This window comes from Cyprinodon tularosa, unplaced genomic scaffold (assembly GCF_016077235.1).
Source record: "Cyprinodon tularosa strain WSP-4 unplaced genomic scaffold, ASM1607723v1 ctg689, whole genome shotgun sequence".
Lineage (NCBI taxonomy): Eukaryota > Metazoa > Chordata > Actinopteri > Cyprinodontiformes > Cyprinodontidae > Cyprinodon > Cyprinodon tularosa.
The window spans coordinates 219,590-242,862 of NW_024039439.1; the positions used below are offsets into that span (position 1 = coordinate 219,590).

The following is a 23,273-nucleotide window of genomic DNA, read 5'->3' on the forward strand; positions in this document are numbered from 1 at the left end:
CGGACTGCAGTGAATGCAGCACGAAATGACGCGAGAGCGACTGAGACTGTTTTGAAAACCGAGCGGGGCAAAGTGAGGGAGCCTGCGGTGATGGGGAGAGGAGACACGGGATGAAACAGGTAAAAATTGATTAACTATCTATCGAGAAATGAAATCATAATGAAAGCACAATGTTGCTAGCATAGCTGCAATGCTGATTTTGAGATGATAAAAATCAGGTTGCAGAACATTATTTCTCTAACTATGATGTTAGTTAGGCCTGACGTTTCAGCCTCATAAAGACATATTTGCGGTCAACTATGACAGAAAAGAGACGATCAAGTTTGATTGTACTCAAATCAAAACGCACAAAGGGATTGGATCTAAATAAAGTTGTGAAGCGTTTTGCCGAGCAACATGGAAATCGCTGCATTCAGCTGTTATAGTCATGTTAACTTTATGTTTGCTCTCTGGTGAGCCTTTACAGAGCTGTTACATTTTGTTTTGGCACCTGAGAAAATCTGATATTTCCTTTAATAAAACCAAAAGTGTTAAAAGTAAAAATGTGATACTGGTGTAAATCCTGCTTAATATGAAGCAGTGTTGTTGTTTCTTTTTTTGTATATATAATATGAAACTATCCAGAAATGACCCGTATGAACCTACTCACAAGCAAAATGTATTTTTATGTTGCTTCTTTTCAGATTTGTGGAGATTTTGATGTAACATACAGAACCCGCCTTTTTGTTGATTTGTTGATACAGCAGTATGGAGGACCAACTCTGCCATATTTAAAAATAAATACAGAAATAAATAAATGCTTAATAAATAAATAAGCATACAATTAATTGCCACCAAAAATACAAACAACAAATAAATGTAAGTAGAAATTAAATTATACAGCTAGTCATAAAGGTATATAACTCTTTTAATTAGCTTCTTTATTTCTTTGCCTTTTTAATATTTACCTTATGTATTTTTTTGTCCTTTTTTTATCTTCAACTTCATTTTTTTAATGACTTATATTTTTAAGTATTTATTTATGTGCATGTTATAATATTTTTGTCTGTTTTATTCTTCCTTTGTATATTTTTACCCTAGTTATTTCTTCGCCGCTATTTCTTTCTGCCTGCCCTTTTAACATTTCTGCCTGCCATTATAATATAATTTCTAATTACATTTATTTGTTGATTGTATTTTTGGTGGCAATTAATTGTATGCTTATTTATTTATTGAGCATTTATTTATTTCTGTATGTATTTTTAAATATGGCAGAGTTGGTCCTCCATATACAGCTCTATCTACAGCAGATCTACATGCATAAAATGTCCCTTTCATGTTGCCGTAACTGCTGTAAGTCAAGTTACTGAGGAACAAATGGGGTAAATGTGTTTTCAGAGTAAACATTACATAGATGTCCAGTACCTTGTTCGGGTGCCTTGACCCATTTATTTCTACTGTGTAGCTCTGCTCACTTTAGTCCAGCTCAGTCCATAGATCTCTGATGGGAAACTTTTTCTTTCTATCGTTTCTTCTTGTGCAAATGCTGCAAAGCTTCCTCTCTGACAGTCAATCTCACACATCTGCGACTCAGCACCTGTGTCTTACCTTAATACCTTTCCTGTCATAAGGCCCCTCTAGAAGTAGTGTTATCATTCTTCTATCTCCTATTAAGTGAGATCACATTGTACGATGTATTATTAATATGAACTGTTTCACATGAAACATTAGTACTGTACATACTATTCTCACCAAACTGTGATAACTGTGATTAAATTCAGTGTAAATAAATGCCATATGTTGCCACCCCTAAAAAATTCCTGCCCCCTTCTTGCCACCTCATAAATATTTTTCTAGATCCGCCCCTGCCTGTAATCTGTAAAAAATTAATGAAAAATTAATGTTTTAATGTATTATAGGTATTTGGTCAATTAACGGACAGTGCCAAACGATTACTGTTTATTGGCTAAATAAAATAGATTTGTGACAAATAGAGACCGCGGGCGCAATGTAGTTTGTTTGAGTGGAGTTGCCATATAGTGACGGGCGGAGTTGCCATATTATGACGTCATCAAAAGGCGCAGGCCCCCGAGTCAATCTGGCAGCCCGAGTCAATCTGGTACCTACACCGGTCATTAGGGGGCGGGGCTAAAAATGGATACCTGATGTTGCATTACTTCCACAGAGTCACACATTTCAGATGGAATTTTAAATCTCATTTTATTTGTTTTTGTTTATAAAAACAAAAAGCACTTGTGAAAAAAAATTTTAAATTTTGAAATTTTAAAGCCCAACTTGAAAGGCTTGTGGACGAAACACCATGTTAATGGCGTTGCATTTATTTCAAAGCCCCCGCGAGCAAAATAAACTTACTCGCATGTTAAACTACTTCTGCACATGGTTTATCTACCGCCGCACAAAAAAAAATATCACACATACGTGAGAAACTGACGCGCAATAAATGTGATGCAATACATGTGACTGTGTTTTGTAACGGGCCCGCCGGGCTCAAGGGGTTAAAGGCTGCAGAACTACTGGTTCCAGACATGCAACCCCTCCCTCTTTTGTCTGCTCCAGTTAAGTTCATTGTAACTTCCACAGTTCATTTAAGCCAGAGTAATTGTGTCTGCTTGACACAGTTTAAAAAACACACCTTTGGTGTCAAACACAGATTGGTGCACGGCAGAAAACAAACATTCAACAGCTATTACCTGCAACTGCCTGCACACCATCAGCCTCTTCATTATGTTCAAACCTGCACAAACAATCATTCTCTTATACAATATTCTGCACTTTTTCTTTTTTTCCTACTGTTTTACATTTTGTGTGAAAGATCAGCAGGAAGAGGTGGATCATAGTGAAATGGCAGGAAGGAGCAGATGCGTATTTGTACAAAGAGGTTTTCCCTTTGATATGCCTAAAAAACATATTGTGAGTTCTATTGGAGATTAGATTAGTTATTCACCCAAACATTCCATATACAACGTTTTGCATAATAAATACACAAGGAAAAATAAAAAGTAAAAATCTTTTGCAGCAAGAAATTTACCATCGAAAATATATGCAATCCCTCATTTGTTGTTAATTGACTTTCTAACAGCGGCGGCTGGTGGAGGTTTCTCCAGGGGGCGCTATAAATTCTAAATAGATGTACACCAAAAACCAATGAAACGTATACTAAGTTATCACAACAGTATATTTATATGAATGTTAACAACAAAAAGCATTATAAAAACCCTTTATAAAAACAAAACATAATTTCATGAACAGGTTTACTTTTTGTGCATAAATCTTGCCCTTCTGAGGCTTTGTGAAGGTAAATCTGTGTTTTCATGGTCAGATATTGTGTCACAAACCTGCATTATAGGCCATTTGCAATTCCTTTAAAAATATACATTTTTATATAGTCCAAAACTTTGGTTTATCAAGGGATGTAAATTCAGGTTATTTCTCTCTTTATAGATTAACTTATTATTTGAAGAAAAATAATTATTGCTTCTAAATAATTGATAAAAGAGGGCAGATGAAAGAAAAAGAACAACCCAGGATATTTTCTTCTTTTGTTCAGAAATAGAATGATAATAGAATAACTGAACTTTATTGATCTCACAATGGAGAAATTAACTCTCTGCATTTAACCCATCCTCTTGGGGAGCAGTGGGCTGCCATGGTTCCCAGCGAGCAGTGTGGGGTTAAGGGTCTTTGCTCAGAGACCCAGAATCTGTGGGAATGGGGCTCAAACTCAGAACCTCACACTGGAAAAAAAAAATCAAAATGTAGATAAGTAATTTTTTATTAAAATAAGTGCATTTGTCTTTGAATTGAGGAGGTAAAAGAGACATTTTTCCAATGGAAGACGACAATTTACATTTAAAATAAGAAAACGCAATTGCATTGTCTTATTTCTGTCATGATTTTACTAAAGTTCAGATCCAAACGCTGAAGACTGAACAGGGAGACCAGGGAAAAGGTTTAACAGATTTTATTGAAGAGATAATGCAGAGAGAAGCGTTGCTCTGAACACAGCTCAACTGGAACTGAAAAGTGAGGGGAAGACGGCGATTAGTTCAGGCTCAGTGGGAAATTTGATTCGTGAAATTGGAGAAGAGGATTTGGTTGCTGACTCACGTTTCCAGAGAAGTTGTTGAATCCTTGACTCCAGTCTGTATGCTGTTGTTTCTGTGTTTGTTTGATTCGGTGGAGGGCGGAACAGGGTTTACCCAGAATGCGGTTGTTTTTAGGCGAACGGAGAAGCTGACTGCCACTCAGATTTCATGCAGTACTTGAACTGGTCGTAGTGGAGATGAATCCCTTTCTCAGAGCGAAGCTCAAACGATCTCTTGGGGAAAGTGGATCCAAACCTCCTGTTTGAACCCCAGCTCAGTTTGAAGCTTAGTTGATCCTTCCAGGGAGAGAAGGTCGGGAAAATCCAGTTTGCAGGATGACTTCCTGCCGAGAGGCAAAGACAAAACAATGTTAAAACTCAGGTTGACAAGAACTCAGTTTGACTCAGCAAAACTCAGCTTGGCTAGAGTACCCAAAACTGATAAACACTCTGGCGTCGAGGTAGTGACAGTCAGCAGCTTAAGAACACTCCGTTTAACGAGGAAACCATCAGCAGGTGTGTGAGGAGGCGGACCACAACCAGGCGCCTCCTGGTGGAGGAAGGGAGACAAACACAGAACACAAGCTAACAGACAGGAGTCCTGACAATTTCAAGTGCATTTTATCTAGATATCTTATTTTAAGAGTAAAAATAAATGGTTTTTGCAGTGCAGGGTTCCAAGCTCTATGCCTCAACCACCAGGCCGCCACCCCCCATAAAGCCATAAAGTTCATACAGTGTTCAATGTCTTTTAGTGACAATGTCAACAAATACATCACAACTGTGAAGTTTTTAACTCTGGGATTGATTCCTACAATTTGAGTTGGGGTTTCAAATAGCTGAAACATGAACTATGACCTGAGGGAAGTAAAGCCTGCAGAGCATTAAATCTTATTGGTTCATTTATGAGCTCATGGATGATGCTGATGACTCCTAAATGTATGGCGCATAAATTATCAGCAGATCTTTGTGATATGCAAATTATATACAATGTAGTTATAATAAGTATCATTTTGTGTGCCGTGAATTTGATTCCATTCATTGTTGAAAGCAAAAAACAAGTTTTGTACATAAAAATTTGGAAACAAAAAGCAAACCAGAAAGAAAACCTCAACAATGTTTAAATGAAGAAAAGGTTTTGCTACTTTCTTAGATTTTTTTTAAAGTATTTAACTATTGTTATTTTATTATTATTACATTTATCATTATTTTTATGTATATATTCATACTCAGAACCTCGTATTTCCAAGCTCTATGCCCTCACCACTAGGCCGCCACTCCCCCCTAAATGATTTCAACAATATAAGGAACTCTGAATTTACAGGATTTGTGTTGTTTTAGGGAATATATATGTTTTACACTAATGTACTTCCCGTGTATTTTGCAAATAAATTTTGAAATGAGAAAATAATTTTTCTTGAAACCCAGTTTTTCAGTTTTTTGGTTAAAGGTGTGAAATATACATTAAATCCAAGTGTTTTTTTTCTATTAGCTCAGACTGAAACTGTTTTTAAACTCATCATCTGAACCTGTTCCTGGTCTGCCGGCCTTCCTCTCAAATACTGAAAGAATGAGGATATTTAGTCAGCGTGTAAATAATGCTGCGTTCAGGTTCATTTAGCTGAATTCATTCCAGCTATGTGTGCACTGGTATGTCCAGATGCTGATTGCAGAGGGAACCGTTTCTGGCTCCGTTGTTATAGAAAAATAATGCACTGCTTTTCTTGGGCTCCTTATTGATTGTCAGTAAATACGTTTTATCTGTCCAACTCTGGGACATCTGTCCAAGCATGAGACATTGTAGCCTCTTCCTGCTTCTCTGTCCCTGTTTCGCTCTGGCTGCTGTGTCCCATTTGGACAGCGACCAACAAACAAGATGTAGGAGAGGAGAGGACTGCTGCTATATAAATCTCCTAATCTTTCAGTGGGACTTTGAAAAGCTTCGGCGGAGAGCAGATGTTTAGCGTGATTAAAACTTTTTGTCTTGCTCATTAAAACCCTTTCCTTTGGACAGATGATAGCTTCCCTTGCCAGAGGGCTGAGCCCACCTCTCTGTGCTGATTAAGAGCAGAAATTCAGCCCTAAATTCAAACTTCTGTCCGTCAGATGTATTATAGTGTAGGGAATTATGCACTGACCGGATGATCATTTAATGTGGGTTATGAAATACTTTCCCCTAATTTGATAATTTGCTTGACAGCTGCTTGGCGAGAACTTTTAAATAATTTTTCCAGTTTTAGGATTTTTTTTTGTGGCTGTATCACCATTTTAGCCAAAGTAATTGTGACGCACATCATCATTAATCCAGATTTTATAATAGAATATTGTTATTGTTATCATTAAACCATAAACAAAGCTTAGAGTGCATTCATAAAGCACAGACAAAAAATAAAAATACATAAAATCAAATCAAAAAAGGAAGAAACTGAAAGAGAAACCCTAAAGAGGAAAAGTAAAAATACATCTAATGGTCATTCTACAATTGTCCAATTTCCTAAAAACATTTTGGTCTGAAAACCTTTATTTTTATAACAGGACAAAGCTTCAGCGAATGTATTTAAACTCCTGTATTCCATTCTATTTAAAAAGCTTTTTTAAATCCCTAAATTCTATTCAGTCTATTTCTATAGCTCCAATTCACATCATGTCATCTCAGGTCACTTTCCAGTTCACCAGATCATCCAGTCAGATTGATTCAAAGTTTTCTATCTAAGGAAAACCAGCTGATTGCATCGACTCATTGACTCTTCAGCAATCCCTCACACTAAGCATGCTTGTAGCGACAGTGGAGAGGAAAAACTCCCTTTGAACAGGAAGAAACCTCCAGCAGAACCAGGCTCAGTGTGAGCGGCCATCTGCTGAGGCCCACTGGGGTTCAAGGAGACAGAAGCAGACGTAGAAAAAGAAGCATAGATACAAAAGGCAACTGTCAACCAGCTCCACAGGCGGCCCCGTCCAGGAAACACACAGCCAGGCAGACGAGCTCCGAGCCAGCTCCCATGTCAGAGGATGAAGAGAGCACATCCAGTTAGTCACAGTCAGAGAAACAGGACTACACTGAAAAACAGGCTGATCTCCAACATCTAGAAACAAAGGTGTTGATGGCAGCAGCACAGCTGATATTTCTCTCCAGGATGGAGTCACAGCCAAACAGGAACAGACCAGATGAAGCTACTAAATCTAAACGCCGAAACTATCAGTTGTCTCACCCTGCATGTTTGATGGTCTCAATGTTGTTTTAATCCAGGGAGAAAATCTCTTATCATTATATTAGAAATATTTATGGAATTACACTATAATTTCAATTATGAGAAAATGTGTTAATTCATATTTTCTTGAAAAAAGGGCTTAAATTTTAGAAAAGTGAGACTCTCTCATGTAGAACGCACTCACTGCAAAAACAATCCAGAAATAAGTAAAAAATGGCTTAAATTAAGTATATTTAGCCTTAATTTGAGCAGGTAAATAAGATGATTTGCCAATGGAATGAGTATTTTCACTCTTAAAATAAGATAGTTAGATAATATTTACTTGAAATAAGACGATAAAATAGTTTTTTCTTATTTTAAAAGGAAATTGTTTTGTTCCATTGGCAAAGTGTCTTACTTACCTCCTCAAATCAAGAAAAAACGCACTTATTTTAAGAAAAAATAACTTATTGAGATTTATATTTTTTGCAGTGCTGGCCTTATTAGATCTTGTATGTTAATGGGTCCTAAATGAAAGGTCCTGATTTCTTTCCACTAAAATAATAAATTTCTTCCATCTTGTCATCTTTCAAGTTCTTAGGTTGGTTCAACCTTCTGGTGAAATGTAGCTTCACCAAGCTAACCTACAATTGGAAAACTGCAGTCACACTGGAAAAAAATCGAAATCTAGATAAGTCATTTTTTCTTAAAATAAGTGCATTTGTTCTTGGATTCAGGAGGTAAAATAGACATTTTGCCAATGGAACAAGACAATTTACACCTAAAATAAGAAAACACAGTTGCATTGTCTTATTTTAAGTGCATATTATCTAATTAACTTATTTTAAGAGTATAAAATACTCATTCCATTGGCAAACTATCTCATTTACCTACTCAAATTAAGGGTAAATACACTTAATTTAAGAAATTTTTGCTTATTTCTGCATTGTTTTTCCAGTGCATCAAGGCATGGGGAGATTTAGGAAATGTGGGGCCCTAGGCAAAGACAGGCTCTTATTTGAGAAGACAACTCATAAAACACTGGAAAAACAATCCAGAAATAAGTAAAATTCTCAAATTAAGTGCATTTATCCTTAATTTTAGTAGGTTAATGAGATGATTTGCCAATGGAATGAGTATTTTTACTCTTAAAATAAGATATTATTGATAAAATGCACTTGAAATAATAAAAATGCAATTGTGTTTCCTTTTTTAAATTTAAATTGTTTTGTCCCATTGGCAAAATGTCTGTTATACCTTCTGAATTTAAGAACAAATGCACTTATTTTAAGAAAAAAATGACTTATCTAGATTTTGATTTTTTCCAGTGAACAGACCCGTTATACAGATAGAGAAATGTTAATAGAATAGGCATCCACTTTTTGTCGCTCTCCTCTATCTTGTCTGCTGTCATGATTCATGCAGCTATTATTTCATCCAAATGAAAAATGGAGAACAGAGAAGCAGATCATGGCTTGTCTACAGTGAAAAGAAGGACTGGGTTATTTACTTTGGCCTTTTTGGAAACACAGGAAGGAGCAATCAGCTAAGTGAGCTTAGTGCTTGGAAAAAATCTTTCATTCCTTTAGAGACAGCATGAAAAGTCAGCTGAGTACAAAACATAGAGAGGAAAACAAGAAGAAAAGGGACAAGAAGAGAGGGACACAACCTAGAACAGATAATGGATGTCTATTCTATTAACATTTCTCTATCTGGAGAATGGGGCTGTTTTATGTGCTGTCTTTTGAATTCAGAGGGGACCCTGCCTGTCTTTACCCAGGGCCCCAAATTTCTTAAATCTGCCCCTGCATGCAGTATTTGTCAGGTTGCTATATTTCCTGTATTTAGAATTGGTTGATTTTGGTGTAAGGTTGACTTTACTGTGCTCTTAGTTCAGGCATGCTACTGATCTTCCTTTGGTAGTTATGTGATATAAAATAAGCTTCCTGATGTATTGCTTTCACACAGATTTAATTCTGAGCATCACTGTTGGACTCTTCTAATGTTCTTGTGAAGAAGTGTGAACCGATCGCGGCAGGTTGGTGACAAACTTCTTGTGAAAAGCGGGAATCTCTGATAAAGAGCTCAGGTTACGAAGTCTTTTCCACCAGTTATAAGGTGTCTATAGTTTGTCAGTGACTATTTAAACATTTGTAATGATTAATTTATGAACGATAAAGGGAAAATCTAACCTTACCTACTTATTATACTTCCTGTGTCCCTTCGTGTTGTGTCCCACTTTTCCTTACCTCATTACTCCAGTAGTTTTATTTCTTTGCTGCATGGAATAATTCTAATCTGAGCTGCATTAGGTCTTAATATGATGATTTAACTATTAAATTGTGCTGTTAAACGTCTCCATGTAAGTTTGGCATTCCGTCTTTATCTGACTTCTGATTTAAAAAAAATAGATTTTATAAATGTACACAAACACATTTTTGTGAAGATTATTCTGTTATTTTGACACATGGAGGTCGCATTTTAACAAGGTTTTTTGTTTTGAGGAAAGGTAAGTTGATTATCATGAGGAAACAGGTGGTTTTTGAGTCAGTTATCAGCAGAGAAGCGCTCAGTTTGGGTTTACTGTTATTTTTTTTTTATTATTTTTTCTCGTAATGAGAGCAGGGTGTTTCTGTGTTTAGGTGGAAATGTTTTCCTGGTAGGCCCTGTTTAGGAAAGTTTTCGCGCTGCACCAATGCTCCCTTTTCCCTCTCTATTAAACTCTCTTAATAATTTAACAAAGAAAATTCAAATGCATTGAATGATATTCTGCGAAAAATTTCATTTACAGAACTTCCTCCGTTAAAATGTAAATAATTTTGGTTGAACTATTTCTTTAACTGTGGAACAGAATTGAATTTTATACGGAAGAGGATTAGGGCCACTGAAAAAAAAAGTTAACTGCTAAATTTTATTTCAGTTTAACATGGGGAAAAGTCAGAATTATGACTTTTTTCTTAGCATTCTGACTGAATTCTGACAATGAAAAAAGTCAGAATTCTTATATTAAAGTCAGAATTTTGAGATTAAAGTCAGAATTCTGACTTTTTTCTTAGAATTCTGACTGAATTCTGACAATGAAAAAAGTCAGAATTCTTAGATTAAAGTCAGAATTTTTAGATTAAAGTCAGAATTTTGAGATTAAAGTCAGGATTCTGAGAAAAAAGTCAGAATTCTGACTTTTTTCTTAGAATTTTGACTGAATTCTGACAATGAAAAAATTCAGAATTCTTAGATTAAAGTCAGAATTTTGAGATTAAAGTCAGAATTTTGAGATTAAAGTCAGAATTCTGACTTTTTTCTTAGAATTTTGACTGAATTCTGACAATGAAAAAATTCAGAATTCTTAGATTAAAGTCAGAATTTTGAGATTAAAGTCAGAATTTTGAGATTAAAATCAGAATTCAGACTTTTTTCTTAGAATTCTGACTGATTCTGACAATAAAAAAGTCAGAATTCTTATATTTAAGTCAGAATTCTTAGATTAAAGTCAGGATTCTGAGAAAAAAGTCAGAATTCTGACTTTTTTCTTAGAATTCTGACTGAATTCTGACAATGAAAAAATTCAGAATTCTTAGATTAAAGTCAGAATTTTGAGATTAAAGTCAGAATTTTGAGATTAAAGTCAGAATTTTGAGATTAAAGTCAGAATTCTGACTTTTTTCTTAGAATTCTGACTGATTCTGACAATAAAAAAGTCAGAATTCTTATATTTAAGTCAGAATTCTTAGATTAAAGTCAGGATTCTGAGAAAAAAGTCAGAATTCTGACTTTTTTCTTAGAATTCTGACTGAATTCTGACAGTGAAAAAATTCAGAATTCTTAGATTAAAGTCAGAATTTTGAGATTAAAGTCAGAATTCTGACTTTTTTCTTAGAATTCTGACTGAATTCTGACAATGAAAAAAGTCAGAATTCTTAGATTAAAGTCAGAATTTTGAGATTAAAGTCAGAATTTTGAGATTAAAGTCAGAATTTTGAGATTAAAGTCAGAATTCTGACTTTTTTCTTAGAATTCTGACTGATTCTGACAATAAAAAAGTCAGAATTCTTATATTTAAGTCAGAATTCTTAGATTAAAGTCAGGATTCTGAGAAAAAAGTCAGAATTCTGACTTTTTTCTTAGACTTCTGACTGAATTCTGACAATGAAAAAATTCCGAATTCTTAGATTAAAGTCAGAATTTTGAGATTAAAGTCAGAATTTTGAGATTAAAGTCAGAATTCTGACTTTTTTCTTAGAATTTTGACTGAATTCTGACAATGAAAAAATTCAGAATTCTTAGATTAAAGTCAGAATTTTGAGATTAAAGTCAGAATTTTGAGATTAAAATCAGAATTCAGACTTTTTTCTTAGAATTCTGACTGATTCTGACAATAAAAAAGTCAGAATTCTTATATTTAAGTCAGAATTCTTAGATTAAAGTCAGGATTCTGAGAAAAAAGTCAGAATTCTGACTTTTTTCTTAGAATTCTGACTGAATTCTGACAATGAAAAAATTCAGAATTCTTAGATTAAAGTCAGAATTTTGAGATTAAAGTCAGAATTTTGAGATTAAAGTCAGAATTCTGACTTTTTTCTTAGAATTTTGACTGAATTCTGACAATGAAAAAATTCAGAATTCTTAGATTAAAGTCAGAATTTTGAGATTAAAGTCAGAATTTTGAGATTAAAGTCAGAATTCTGACTTTTTTCTTAGAATTTTGACTGAATTCTGACAATGAAAAAATTCAGAATTCTTAGATTAAAGTCAGAATTTTGAGATTAAAGTCAGAATTTTGAGATTAAAATCAGAATTCAGACTTTTTTCTTAGAATTCTGACTGATTCTGACAATAAAAAAGTCAGAATTCTTATATTTAAGTCAGAATTCTTAGATTAAAGTCAGGATTCTGAGAAAAAAGTCAGAATTCTGACTTTTTTCTTAGAATTCTGACTGAATTCTGACAATGAAAAAATTCAGAATTCTTAGATTAAAGTCAGAATTTTGAGATTAAAGTCAGAATTTTGAGATTAAAGTCAGAATTCTGACTTTTTTCTTAGAATTTTGACTGAATTCTGACAATGAAAAAATTCAGAATTCTTAGATTAAAGTCAGAATTTTGAGATTAAAGTCAGAATTTTGAGATTAAAATCAGAATTCAGACTTTTTTCTTAGAATTCTGACTGATTCTGACAATAAAAAAGTCAGAATTCTTATATTTAAGTCAGAATTCTTAGATTAAAGTCAGGATTCTGAGAAAAAAGTCAGAATTCTGACTTTTTTCTTAGAATTCTGACTGAATTCTGACAATGAAAAAATTCAGAATTCTTAGATTAAAGTCAGAATTCTGACTTTTTTCTTAGAATTCTGACTGAATTCTGACAATGAAAAAAGTCAGAATTCTTAGATTAAAGTCAGAATTTTGAGATTAAAGTCAGAATTTTGAGATTAAAGTCAGAATTTTGAGATTAAAGTCAGAATTCTGACTTTTTTCTTAGAATTCTGACTGATTCTGACAATAAAAAAGTCAGAATTCTTATATTTAAGTCAGAATTCTTAGATTAAAGTCAGGATTCTGAGAAAAAAGTCAGAATTCTGACTTTTTTCTTAGAATTCTGACTGAATTCTGACAATGAAAAAATTCAGAATTCTTAGATTAAAGTCAGAATTTTGAGATTAAAGTCAGAATTCTGACTTTTTTCTTAGAATTCTGACTGAATTCTGACAATAAAAAAGTCAGAATTTTGAGATTAAAGTCAGAATTCTGACTTTTTTCTTAGAATTCTGACTGAATTCTGACAATGAAAAAAGTCAGAATTCTTAGATTAAAGTCAGAATTTTGAGATTAAAGTCAGAATTTTGAGATTAAAGTCAGGATTCTGAGAAAAAAGTCAGAATTCTGACTTTTTTCTTAGAATTCTGACTGAATTCTGACAATGAAAAAATTCAGAATTCTTAGATTAAAGTCAGAATTTTGAGATTAAAGTCAGAATTTTGAGATTAAAGTCAGAATTCTGACTTTTTTCTTAGAATTTTGACTGAATTCTGACAATGAAAAAATTCAGAATTCTTAGATTAAAGTCAGAATTTTGAGATTAAAGTCAGAATTTTGAGATTAAAATCAGAATTCAGACTTTTTTCTTAGAATTCTGACTGATTCTGACAATAAAAAAGTCAGAATTCTTATATTTAAGTCAGAATTCTTAGATTAAAGTCAGGATTCTGAGAAAAAAGTCGGAATTCTGACTTTTTTCTTAGAATTCTGACTGAATTCTGACAATGAAAAAATTCAGAATTCTTAGATTAAAGTCAGAATTTTGAGATTAAAGTCAGAATTCTGACTTTTTTCTTAGAATTCTGACTGAATTCTGACAATGAAAAAAGTCAGAATTCTTAGATTAAAGTCAGAATTTTGAGATTAAAGTCAGAATTTTGAGATTAAAGTCAGAATTTTGAGATTAAAGTCAGAATTCTGACTTTTTTCTTAGAATTCTGACTGATTCTGACAATAAAAAAGTCAGAATTCTTATATTTAAGTCAGAATTCTTAGATTAAAGTCAGGATTCTGAGAAAAAAGTCAGAATTCTGACTTTTTTCTTAGAATTCTGACTGAATTCTGACAATGAAAAAATTCAGAATTCTTAGATTAAAGTCAGAATTTTGAGATTAAAGTCAGAATTCTGACTTTTTCCTTAGAATTTTGACTGAATTCTGACAATGAAAAAATTCAGAATTCTTAGATTAAAGTCAGAATTTTGAGATTAAAGTCAGAATTTTGAGATTAAAATCAGAATTCAGACTTTTTTCTTAGAATTCTGACTGAATTCTGACAATAAAAAAGTCAGAATTTTGAGATTAAAGTCAGAATTCTGACTTTTTTCTTAGAATTCTGACTGAATTCTGACAATGAAAAAAGTCAGAATTCTTAGATTAAAGTCAGAATTTTGAGATTAAAGTCAGAATTTTGAGATTAAAGTCAGGATTCTGAGAAAAAAGTCAGAATTCTGACTTTTTTCTTAGAATTCTGACTGAATTCTGACAATGAAAAAAGTCAGAATTCTTAGATTAAAGTCAGAATTTTGAGATTAAAGTCAGAATTTTGAGATTAAAGTCAGAATTTTGAGATTAAAGTCAGAATTCTGACTTTTTTCTTAGAATTTTGACTGAATTCTGACAATGAAAAAATTCAGAATTCTTAGATTAAAGTCAGAATTTTGAGATTAAAGTCAGAATTTTGAGATTAAAATCAGAATTCAGACTTTTTTCTTAGAATTCTGACTGATTCTGACAATAAAAAAGTCAGAATTCTTATATTTAAGTCAGAATTCTTAGATTAAAGTCAGGATTCTGAGAAAAAAGTCAGAATTCTGACTTTTTTCTTAGAATTCTGACTGAATTCTGACAATGAAAAAATTCAGAATTCTTAGATTAAAGTCAGAATTTTGAGATTAAAGTCAGAATTTTGAGATTAAAGTCAGAATTCTGACTTTTTTCTTAGAATTTTGACTGAATTCTGACAATGAAAAAATTCAGAATTCTTAGATTAAAGTCAGAATTTTGAGATTAAAGTCAGAATTTTGAGATTAAAGTCAGAATTCTGACTTTTTTCTTAGAATTTTGACTGAATTCTGACAATGAAAAAATTCAGAATTCTTAGATTAAAGTCAGAATTTTGAGATTAAAGTCAGAATTTTGAGATTAAAATCAGAATTCAGACTTTTTTCTTAGAATTCTGACTGATTCTGACAATAAAAAAGTCAGAATTCTTATATTTAAGTCAGAATTCTTAGATTAAAGTCAGGATTCTGAGAAAAAAGTCAGAATTCTGACTTTTTTCTTAGAATTCTGACTGAATTCTGACAATGAAAAAATTCAGAATTCTTAGATTAAAGTCAGAATTTTGAGATTAAAGTCAGAATTTTGAGATTAAAGTCAGAATTCTGACTTTTTTCTTAGAATTTTGACTGAATTCTGACAATGAAAAAATTCAGAATTCTTAGATTAAAGTCAGAATTTTGAGATTAAAGTCAGAATTTTGAGATTAAAATCAGAATTCAGACTTTTTCTTAGAATTCTGACTGATTCTGACAATAAAAAAGTCAGAATTCTTATATTTAAGTCAGAATTCTTAGATTAAAGTCAGGATTCTGAGAAAAAAGTCAGAATTCTGACTTTTTTCTTAGAATTCTGACTGAATTCTGACAATGAAAAAATTCAGAATTCTTAGATTAAAGTCAGAATTCTGACTTTTTTCTTAGAATTCTGACTGAATTCTGACAATGAAAAAAGTCAGAATTCTTAGATTAAAGTCAGAATTTTGAGATTAAAGTCAGAATTTTGAGATTAAAGTCAGAATTTTGAGATTAAAGTCAGAATTCTGACTTTTTTCTTAGAATTCTGACTGATTCTGACAATAAAAAAGTCAGAATTCTTATATTTAAGTCAGAATTCTTAGATTAAAGTCAGGATTCTGAGAAAAAAGTCAGAATTCTGACTTTTTTCTTAGAATTCTGACTGAATTCTGACAATGAAAAAATTCAGAATTCTTAGATTAAAGTCAGAATTTTGAGATTAAAGTCAGAATTCTGACTTTTTTCTTAGAATTCTGACTGAATTCTGACAATAAAAAAGTCAGAATTTTGAGATTAAAGTCAGAATTCTGACTTTTTTCTTAGAATTCTGACTGAATTCTGACAATGAAAAAAGTCAGAATTCTTAGATTAAAGTCAGAATTTTGAGATTAAAGTCAGAATTTTGAGATTAAAGTCAGGATTCTGAGAAAAAAGTCAGAATTCTGACTTTTTTCTTAGAATTCTGACTGAATTCTGACAATGAAAAAATTCAGAATTCTTAGATTAAAGTCAGAATTTTGAGATTAAAGTCAGAATTTTGAGATTAAAGTCAGAATTCTGACTTTTTTCTTAGAATTTTGACTGAATTCTGACAATGAAAAAATTCAGAATTCTTAGATTAAAGTCAGAATTTTGAGATTAAAGTCAGAATTTTGAGATTAAAATCAGAATTCAGACTTTTTTCTTAGAATTCTGACTGATTCTGACAATAAAAAAGTCAGAATTCTTATATTTAAGTCAGAATTCTTAGATTAAAGTCAGGATTCTGAGAAAAAAGTCGGAATTCTGACTTTTTTCTTAGAATTCTGACTGAATTCTGACAATGAAAAAATTCAGAATTCTTAGATTAAAGTCAGAATTTTGAGATTAAAGTCAGAATTCTGACTTTTTTCTTAGAATTCTGACTGAATTCTGACAATGAAAAAAGTCAGAATTCTTAGATTAAAGTCAGAATTTTGAGATTAAAGTCAGAATTTTGAGATTAAAGTCAGAATTTTGAGATTAAAGTCAGAATTCTGACTTTTTTCTTAGAATTCTGACTGATTCTGACAATAAAAAAGTCAGAATTCTTATATTTAAGTCAGAATTCTTAGATTAAAGTCAGGATTCTGAGAAAAAAGTCAGAATTCTGACTTTTTTCTTAGAATTCTGACTGAATTCTGACAATGAAAAAATTCAGAATTCTTAGATTAAAGTCAGAATTTTGAGATTAAAGTCAGAATTCTGACTTTTTCCTTAGAATTTTGACTGAATTCTGACAATGAAAAAATTCAGAATTCTTAGATTAAAGTCAGAATTTTGAGATTAAAGTCAGAATTTTGAGATTAAAATCAGAATTCAGACTTTTTTCTTAGAATTCTGACTGAATTCTGACAATAAAAAAGTCAGAATTTTGAGATTAAAGTCAGAATTCTGACTTTTTTCTTAGAATTCTGACTGAATTCTGACAATGAAAAAAGTCAGAATTCTTAGATTAAAGTCAGAATTTTGAGATTAAAGTCAGAATTTTGAGATTAAAGTCAGGATTCTGAGAAAAAAGTCAGAATTCTGACTTTTTTCTTAGAATTCTGACTGAATTCTGACAATGAAAAAAGTCAGAATTCTTAGATTAAAGTCAGAATTTTGAGATTAAAGTCAGAATTTTGAGATTAAAGTCAGAATTCTTAGATTAAAGTCAGAATTTTGAGATTAAAGTCAGAATTTTGAGATTAAAGTCAGAATTTTGAGATTAAAGTCAGAATTCTGACTTTTTTCTTAGAATTCTGACTGAATTCTGACAATGAAAAAAGTCAGAATTCTTAGATTAAAGTCAGAATTTTGAGATTAAAGTCAGAATTTTGAGATTAAAGTCAGGATTCTGAGAAAAAAGTCAGAATTCTGACTTTTTTCTTAGAATTCTGACTGAATTCTGACAATGAAAAAATTCAGAATTCTTAGATTAAAGTCAGAATTTTGAGATTAAAGTCAGAATTTTGAGATTAAAGTCAGAATTCTGACTTTTTTTTAGAATTTTGACTGAATTCTGACAATGAAAAAATTCAGAATTCTTAGATTAAAGTCAGAATTTTGAGATTAAAGTCAGAATTTTGAGATTAAAGTCAGAATTCTGACTTTTTTCCCATGTTAAACTGAAATAAAAATTTAAAATCAGTTATTTTTTTTTTCAGTGGCCCTAATCCTCTTCCGTAGTTTTACCATCCATGGATGAAAAAAAAAAAATTCTGAATGTGTTTTTTATTCAGTAATTAACTTAATGAAATTAAATGCGATGGAATAAAAAACAGCTTTGTCAAAAGATAATTATAAATCAGTTTAATTCAGTTTATTTCTATAGCTCCAATTCACATCATGTCATCTCAGGTCACTTTCCAGTTCACCAGATCATCCAGTCAGATTGATTCAAAGTTTTTTATCTAAGAAAAAACAGTTGATTGTATCAGGTCATTGACTCTTCAGCAATCCCTCACACTAAGCATGCTTGTAGTGACAGTGGAGAGGAAAAACTCCCTTTGAACAGGAAGAAACCTCCAGCAGAACCAGGCTCAGTGTGAGCGGCCATCTGCTGAGGCCCACTGGGGTTCAATATATATAATTTTTTTTCTTTCTCCAACATAAAGATCAGAGCATTCCTCACTGCATTGAACTCTGGGGGTTTTCTTTAGGATACATATTCAGCCATCATGTTAAAAAGGCTTCATCCCACAGGTAAGGGCTCTGTCCATCCACTGTCTGCCTCTTCATGTAATTGGTTCATGAGGGAAATCCATATATTCTTCTCACTACTAACTTTTTTAAAATGATTCTGGAGCATTCCACTTTAAGTTGTGTTCAGATGGAGCTTATAGTCCCTCCAGTTTATGGTCTTCTCCTGGGTCTTTCATGGATCCATGTAAGGTTTTTAAAACACTACTGTAATTCTGTGTTCTACTGACCCAAACCTAATGTTCCCATTAAAAACCAATCTGACTTCCTTTGTTTAAATGAAAGGGGTCATCAGCAAAATTAGACACATGAACAGAATCAGGGTCTTGATGGTGTGAGGAAAATAACAGCTGTAATCGTTTGCTTTGAAAATGCGTCACGTCGCTCAGGGACTGGAATAACTTAACCCTGTTTTCTCTTCCCAGTTCCTGCAGGATCCCAGCAGTCACAGATTCATCTCCTGCTCCATCTTCTCCTCCTGTCCTCTTTTCCTCTTGCCCTCCTTTCCCACTGTCAGTATTCGTCTGGGTGTTTATCATGTGTTTCCTGTCAGCCGTTTGCCCTTCCCCTCCCTCTCTGCTGGTCCAGTTGCCTCCTCCCTCTGCAGACTTCTACCAGTTTTTATACAATTTTTATTTTATTTATTGTTTTTTCTCTTATACACTGCAAAAAATAGAAATCTCAATAAGTTATTTTTTCTTAAAATAAGTGCGTTTTTCCTTGATTTGAGGAGGTAAGTAAGACACTTTGCCAATGGAACAAGACAATTTCCTTTTAAAATAAGAAAAAACTATTTTATCGTCTTATTTCAAGTAAATATTATCTAACTATCTTATTTTAAGAGTGAAAATACTCATTCCATTGGCAGATCATCTTATTTACCTGCTCAAATTAAGGCTAAATATACTTAATTTAAGCCATTTTTTTACTTATTTCTGGATTGTTTTTGCAGTGTAGACCACACAACAAAAAATAACTTCTAAAAAATAAGAAAAAAATATAGTGTTTAAAGTGAGTTATTGCTTTTTTTGAGCAAAATAATCTGCCAGTGCAGCAAGCAAATGAGACTTGGTAAGATTTCTTAAAACAAGAACATAATATCCGAGTAGTAAGCATCCAAAAAAAGTATAAAAATCTATTTTTTCTTTTACTCATTTATTAGTCATTATTGCTTAGAATTAAATGTCCTCTAACCAATTGTTGCTCAAAACAAGCATCCAACAGGCTTAAAAACAAGGCAAATGTCCTTGATACCAGTTAATTTAAAGGCTTAAAACAAGTCTTTTTTTCTTAGCTAGAATTAATGCAATCAGATTTGATTACACTGCAAAAAAAATCTAAATCTTGATAAGTCATTTTTTCTTAAATAAGTTGATTTGTTCTTGAATTGAGGAGGTAAAAGAGACATTTTGCCAATTGAACAAGACAATTTACACTTAAAGTAAGAAAACACAATTGCATTGTCTTATTTCAAGTGCATATTATCTAATTATCTTATTTTAAGAGTAAAATTACTCGCAAACTATCTCATTTACCTACTCAAATTAAGGGTGAATACACTTAATTCAAGAACTTTTTACTTATTACTAGATCGTTTTTTCAGTGTAGCTGGAATATCTTAATGAGATGGGGTCAGTTCTTAAAACAGGTTAATATGGATAAGTAAAAATGTACTCACAGTCTAAATGTTAACGCGACTCAGTCCGTTATGTGTGCTATTTTAACCCCTAGAACCCTAAGGACCCACCGGCGGGTCCAGCTGCTACGTGACCTCGTAATTTTAACAAACCCCCAGTATTGATGTAAAAAACACATTTGGCACAGTTTGGTGACATTTATGGATAAATGTGCCAAAATGGCCTCTCCGCCTAAGAAATTTCTCACTAATACCATTCTAAAATAAATATGATTCATCTGATTGAGTCCAGATTTGGTATATTTTTACACAACATTTAGATTTAAAAGTCTGTACTACTTTTTTGTGCTATAAATAATATTTTGGTAGTGTTTTGCAATGTTTATTTCAAAGAAAATTTTGGCGAGGTTCAAAAAATGCAAAATATTTTGTATTTTGTCCCTAATATTTCAGGCAGGGTCAAAGCTACAATGGTGCTGACACCAGAAAACCATTCTATGACATCTTACCTTTACAGACGTACCAAAAGTTTCTTCTTAAATCTAGTAGCTGTGAGGCTATAAGTGATTTACTTTTGTGTGTTTTTGTCAGGCAGAAATTTATTTATACCCCCTTAGGGTGTAAGAGGTTAAGAAAAAAGCTGCTCAGAATTAGTTTTATTATCTAGTTAGGATGAAAGAAATGAATTTTCTTAAAACAAGTCAAATAATCTTAACAATATTCAGTCTTACTAAGAAAATACATTGAAAAACAAGTTTAATAAGACCAAAATGCTGAATTCAAGTTTATTAAACTTGTATAGATTTTCCTTTTTGCAGTGCACACACACTGGTAGCAACACATACACTGGAAAAACGATCTAGAAATAAGGAAAAATTTCTTAAATTAAGTGTATTTACCCTTGATTTGAGTAGGTAAATTAGATAGTATGCCAATGGAATCAGTATTTTTACTCTTAAAATAAGATAATTAGATAATATGCTCTTGAAATGAGAGAATGCAATTGTGTTTTCTTATTTTAAATGTAAATTGTCTTGTTCCATTGGCAAGATGTCTCTTTTATCTCCTCAATTCAAGAACAAATGCACTTGTTTGACTTATCTAGATTTAGCTTTTTTGCAGTGTTGAAAACGATCAGCGTGTGAACATGTGTGTGTGTTGACGGCCCAGTTTCCGGCTGTTTGTGATGGCAGAGTGTGTTAAATGGCGACAGGTGGCCGGCTCCTGCAGCAGTTAATTAACGCAAGTTAGTCCCATCAAGGAAGCAAAACCTCTGAAGATATTTTCTCTTATTACACTGCAAAAATGATCTCAAAATGAGTAAAAATGTCTTAAATTAAGGGTATTTACCCTTAATTTAAGCAGTTAAATAAGATGATTTCCCAATGGAATTAGTATTTTTACTCTTAAAATAAGGCATCTAGATAAAATGCACTTGAAATAAGACAAAGCAATTGTTTTTTCTTATTTTAAGTGTAAATTGTCTTGTTCCATTGGCAAAGTGTCTCACTTAAATCCTCAATTCAAGAAAAAATGCACTTATTTTAAGAAGAAATGACTTATTTAGATTTCATTTTTTTCAGTGTATTTATTTCTTTTTTTTTACATTTAATCATTTGGAAAAACAATTAACTATAACACTAATTAGTCATTTAACTTTTTAATGTTTATGTTTTGCTCATTTATTGCATAATTTCGCAGCATTTTACCTTCTCTCTTCGGCATGCTGAAACACACACAGCGCCTCAGATTTCAGCAGCCGTTTCATGCTGTGACCTAATTTTCTGTCTACTTTTTAAAAAATTATTTATTTTCTCTCTACACTTGATTACCTTTTTCTTTTCTTTTTTTTTAACCAAACACGTTGCAGTCTTCTTTTCCTTCCTGATAAGTAGCAAGGTTACACAGAGGAAGCGGGAAAAACAACAGACCCTAATAGATGTTGATTGGAGGCCATGGGAGTCGCTCAGCCTGTCACCAAGGCCTCTGTGGGACTGTGTGAAAGTCTATTTGTGCGTCTCTTCTGCTTTTTGGCTTGGCTTTGAAACACACCTTTTAACCGGCATCGATTTTAGCTAATGAACCTCGGAGATCCTGTCCTTCACTGCGCTGCTGCTAACGATGACAGCATGAGAGCCTGGGAGTATTTAGCTCTCACCCAGCGGAGCAAGTAGAACAACGGCTTTGATGCCTGCAGCTAAATATAGCCACAGATATCGCCTTTGATCAAAAAAAGCATATTCTATGTGTGACAGTTATTTTTATCTCTCTTTTCTAACAGCACTGTCCACTCGGAGTCCTACACCAAACTGTGCTGCAAAGGCTTCTGCATAGACATCCTGAAGAAGTTGTCCAAAACCATTAAGTTCTCCTTTGACCTCTATCTGGTCACCAACGGAAAACACGGCAAACTGGTGCACGGGATTTGGAACGGGATGATTGGGGAGGTAAGGCTGAACGCTGCGGCTGTTTCACCCCAAATGGTGAAAAAAATTACACCGGAAAAAATTGAAATCTAGATGAGCCATTTTTCTTAAAATAAGTGCATTTGTTCTTGGATTGAGGAGGTAAAAGAGACACTTTGCCAATGGAACAAGACAATTTACACTTAAAATAAGAAATCACAATTGGATTGTCTTATTTCAAGTGCATTTTATGTAAATATATTATTTTAAGAGTAGAAATACTGATTCCATTGGCAAACTCATTTACCTACTCAAATTAAGGGTAAATACACTTAATTTAAGGAATTTTGACTTATTTCTAGATGGTTTTCCAGTGTATTTTGTAAAAAAAATTCAACTTATACTTAAACTTTTCACTGTAAAAAATTGTAATCTAGATAAGTCATTTTTTCTTTAATTAAGTGCATTTGTTCTTGAATTTAGGAGGTAAGTGGGACACTTTGTCAATGGAACAAGACATTAGAAGATTAAAGTCATAAAATTAAGAGAAGAAAGCTGTAACGCAGCAAAGATAAGGTCGTAATATTAGCAGAATAAAGTCGTGCCATTACGAGAATAAAGTGGTAAAATTATCCGAATAAATTTGCAACTTTACGAGAATAAAGTTGCATTTTATGACAACTCCTACAAGAAGCACTGTCCTCCCTAAAATGAAGAATGTCGAGCATCATGTGAAGTTATACTTTGGTACGACGGAGTATTAGTGCCAGGCTGGAGTTTTTTTTAGTTTTTTTTTTATTACGTGAATAAAGTCACAGAGAGAACAGTCCTAAAATTACGAAAATAAAGTCATAAATTACAAGTATAAAGTCGTAAAATGATGAGAAAAAAGTTCTAATATGAGAATAAAGTTCTAATATTGCGA

General features: G+C 32.6%; 1 protein-coding gene across 1 annotated transcript in view; it reads left to right on the forward strand.

Annotated features, from left to right (window-relative positions):
* Positions 1–23,273, forward strand: part of LOC119771743 (glutamate receptor ionotropic, NMDA 2C-like) — a 155,368-nt gene that overhangs the window by 101,844 nt on the left and 30,251 nt on the right. The window contains exon 9 of the mRNA XM_038267865.1: positions 22,225–22,390. Within this exon, the coding sequence (XP_038123793.1) occupies positions 22,225–22,390 (166 nt within the window). The remainder of the gene's footprint in view (positions 1–22,224; positions 22,391–23,273) is intronic.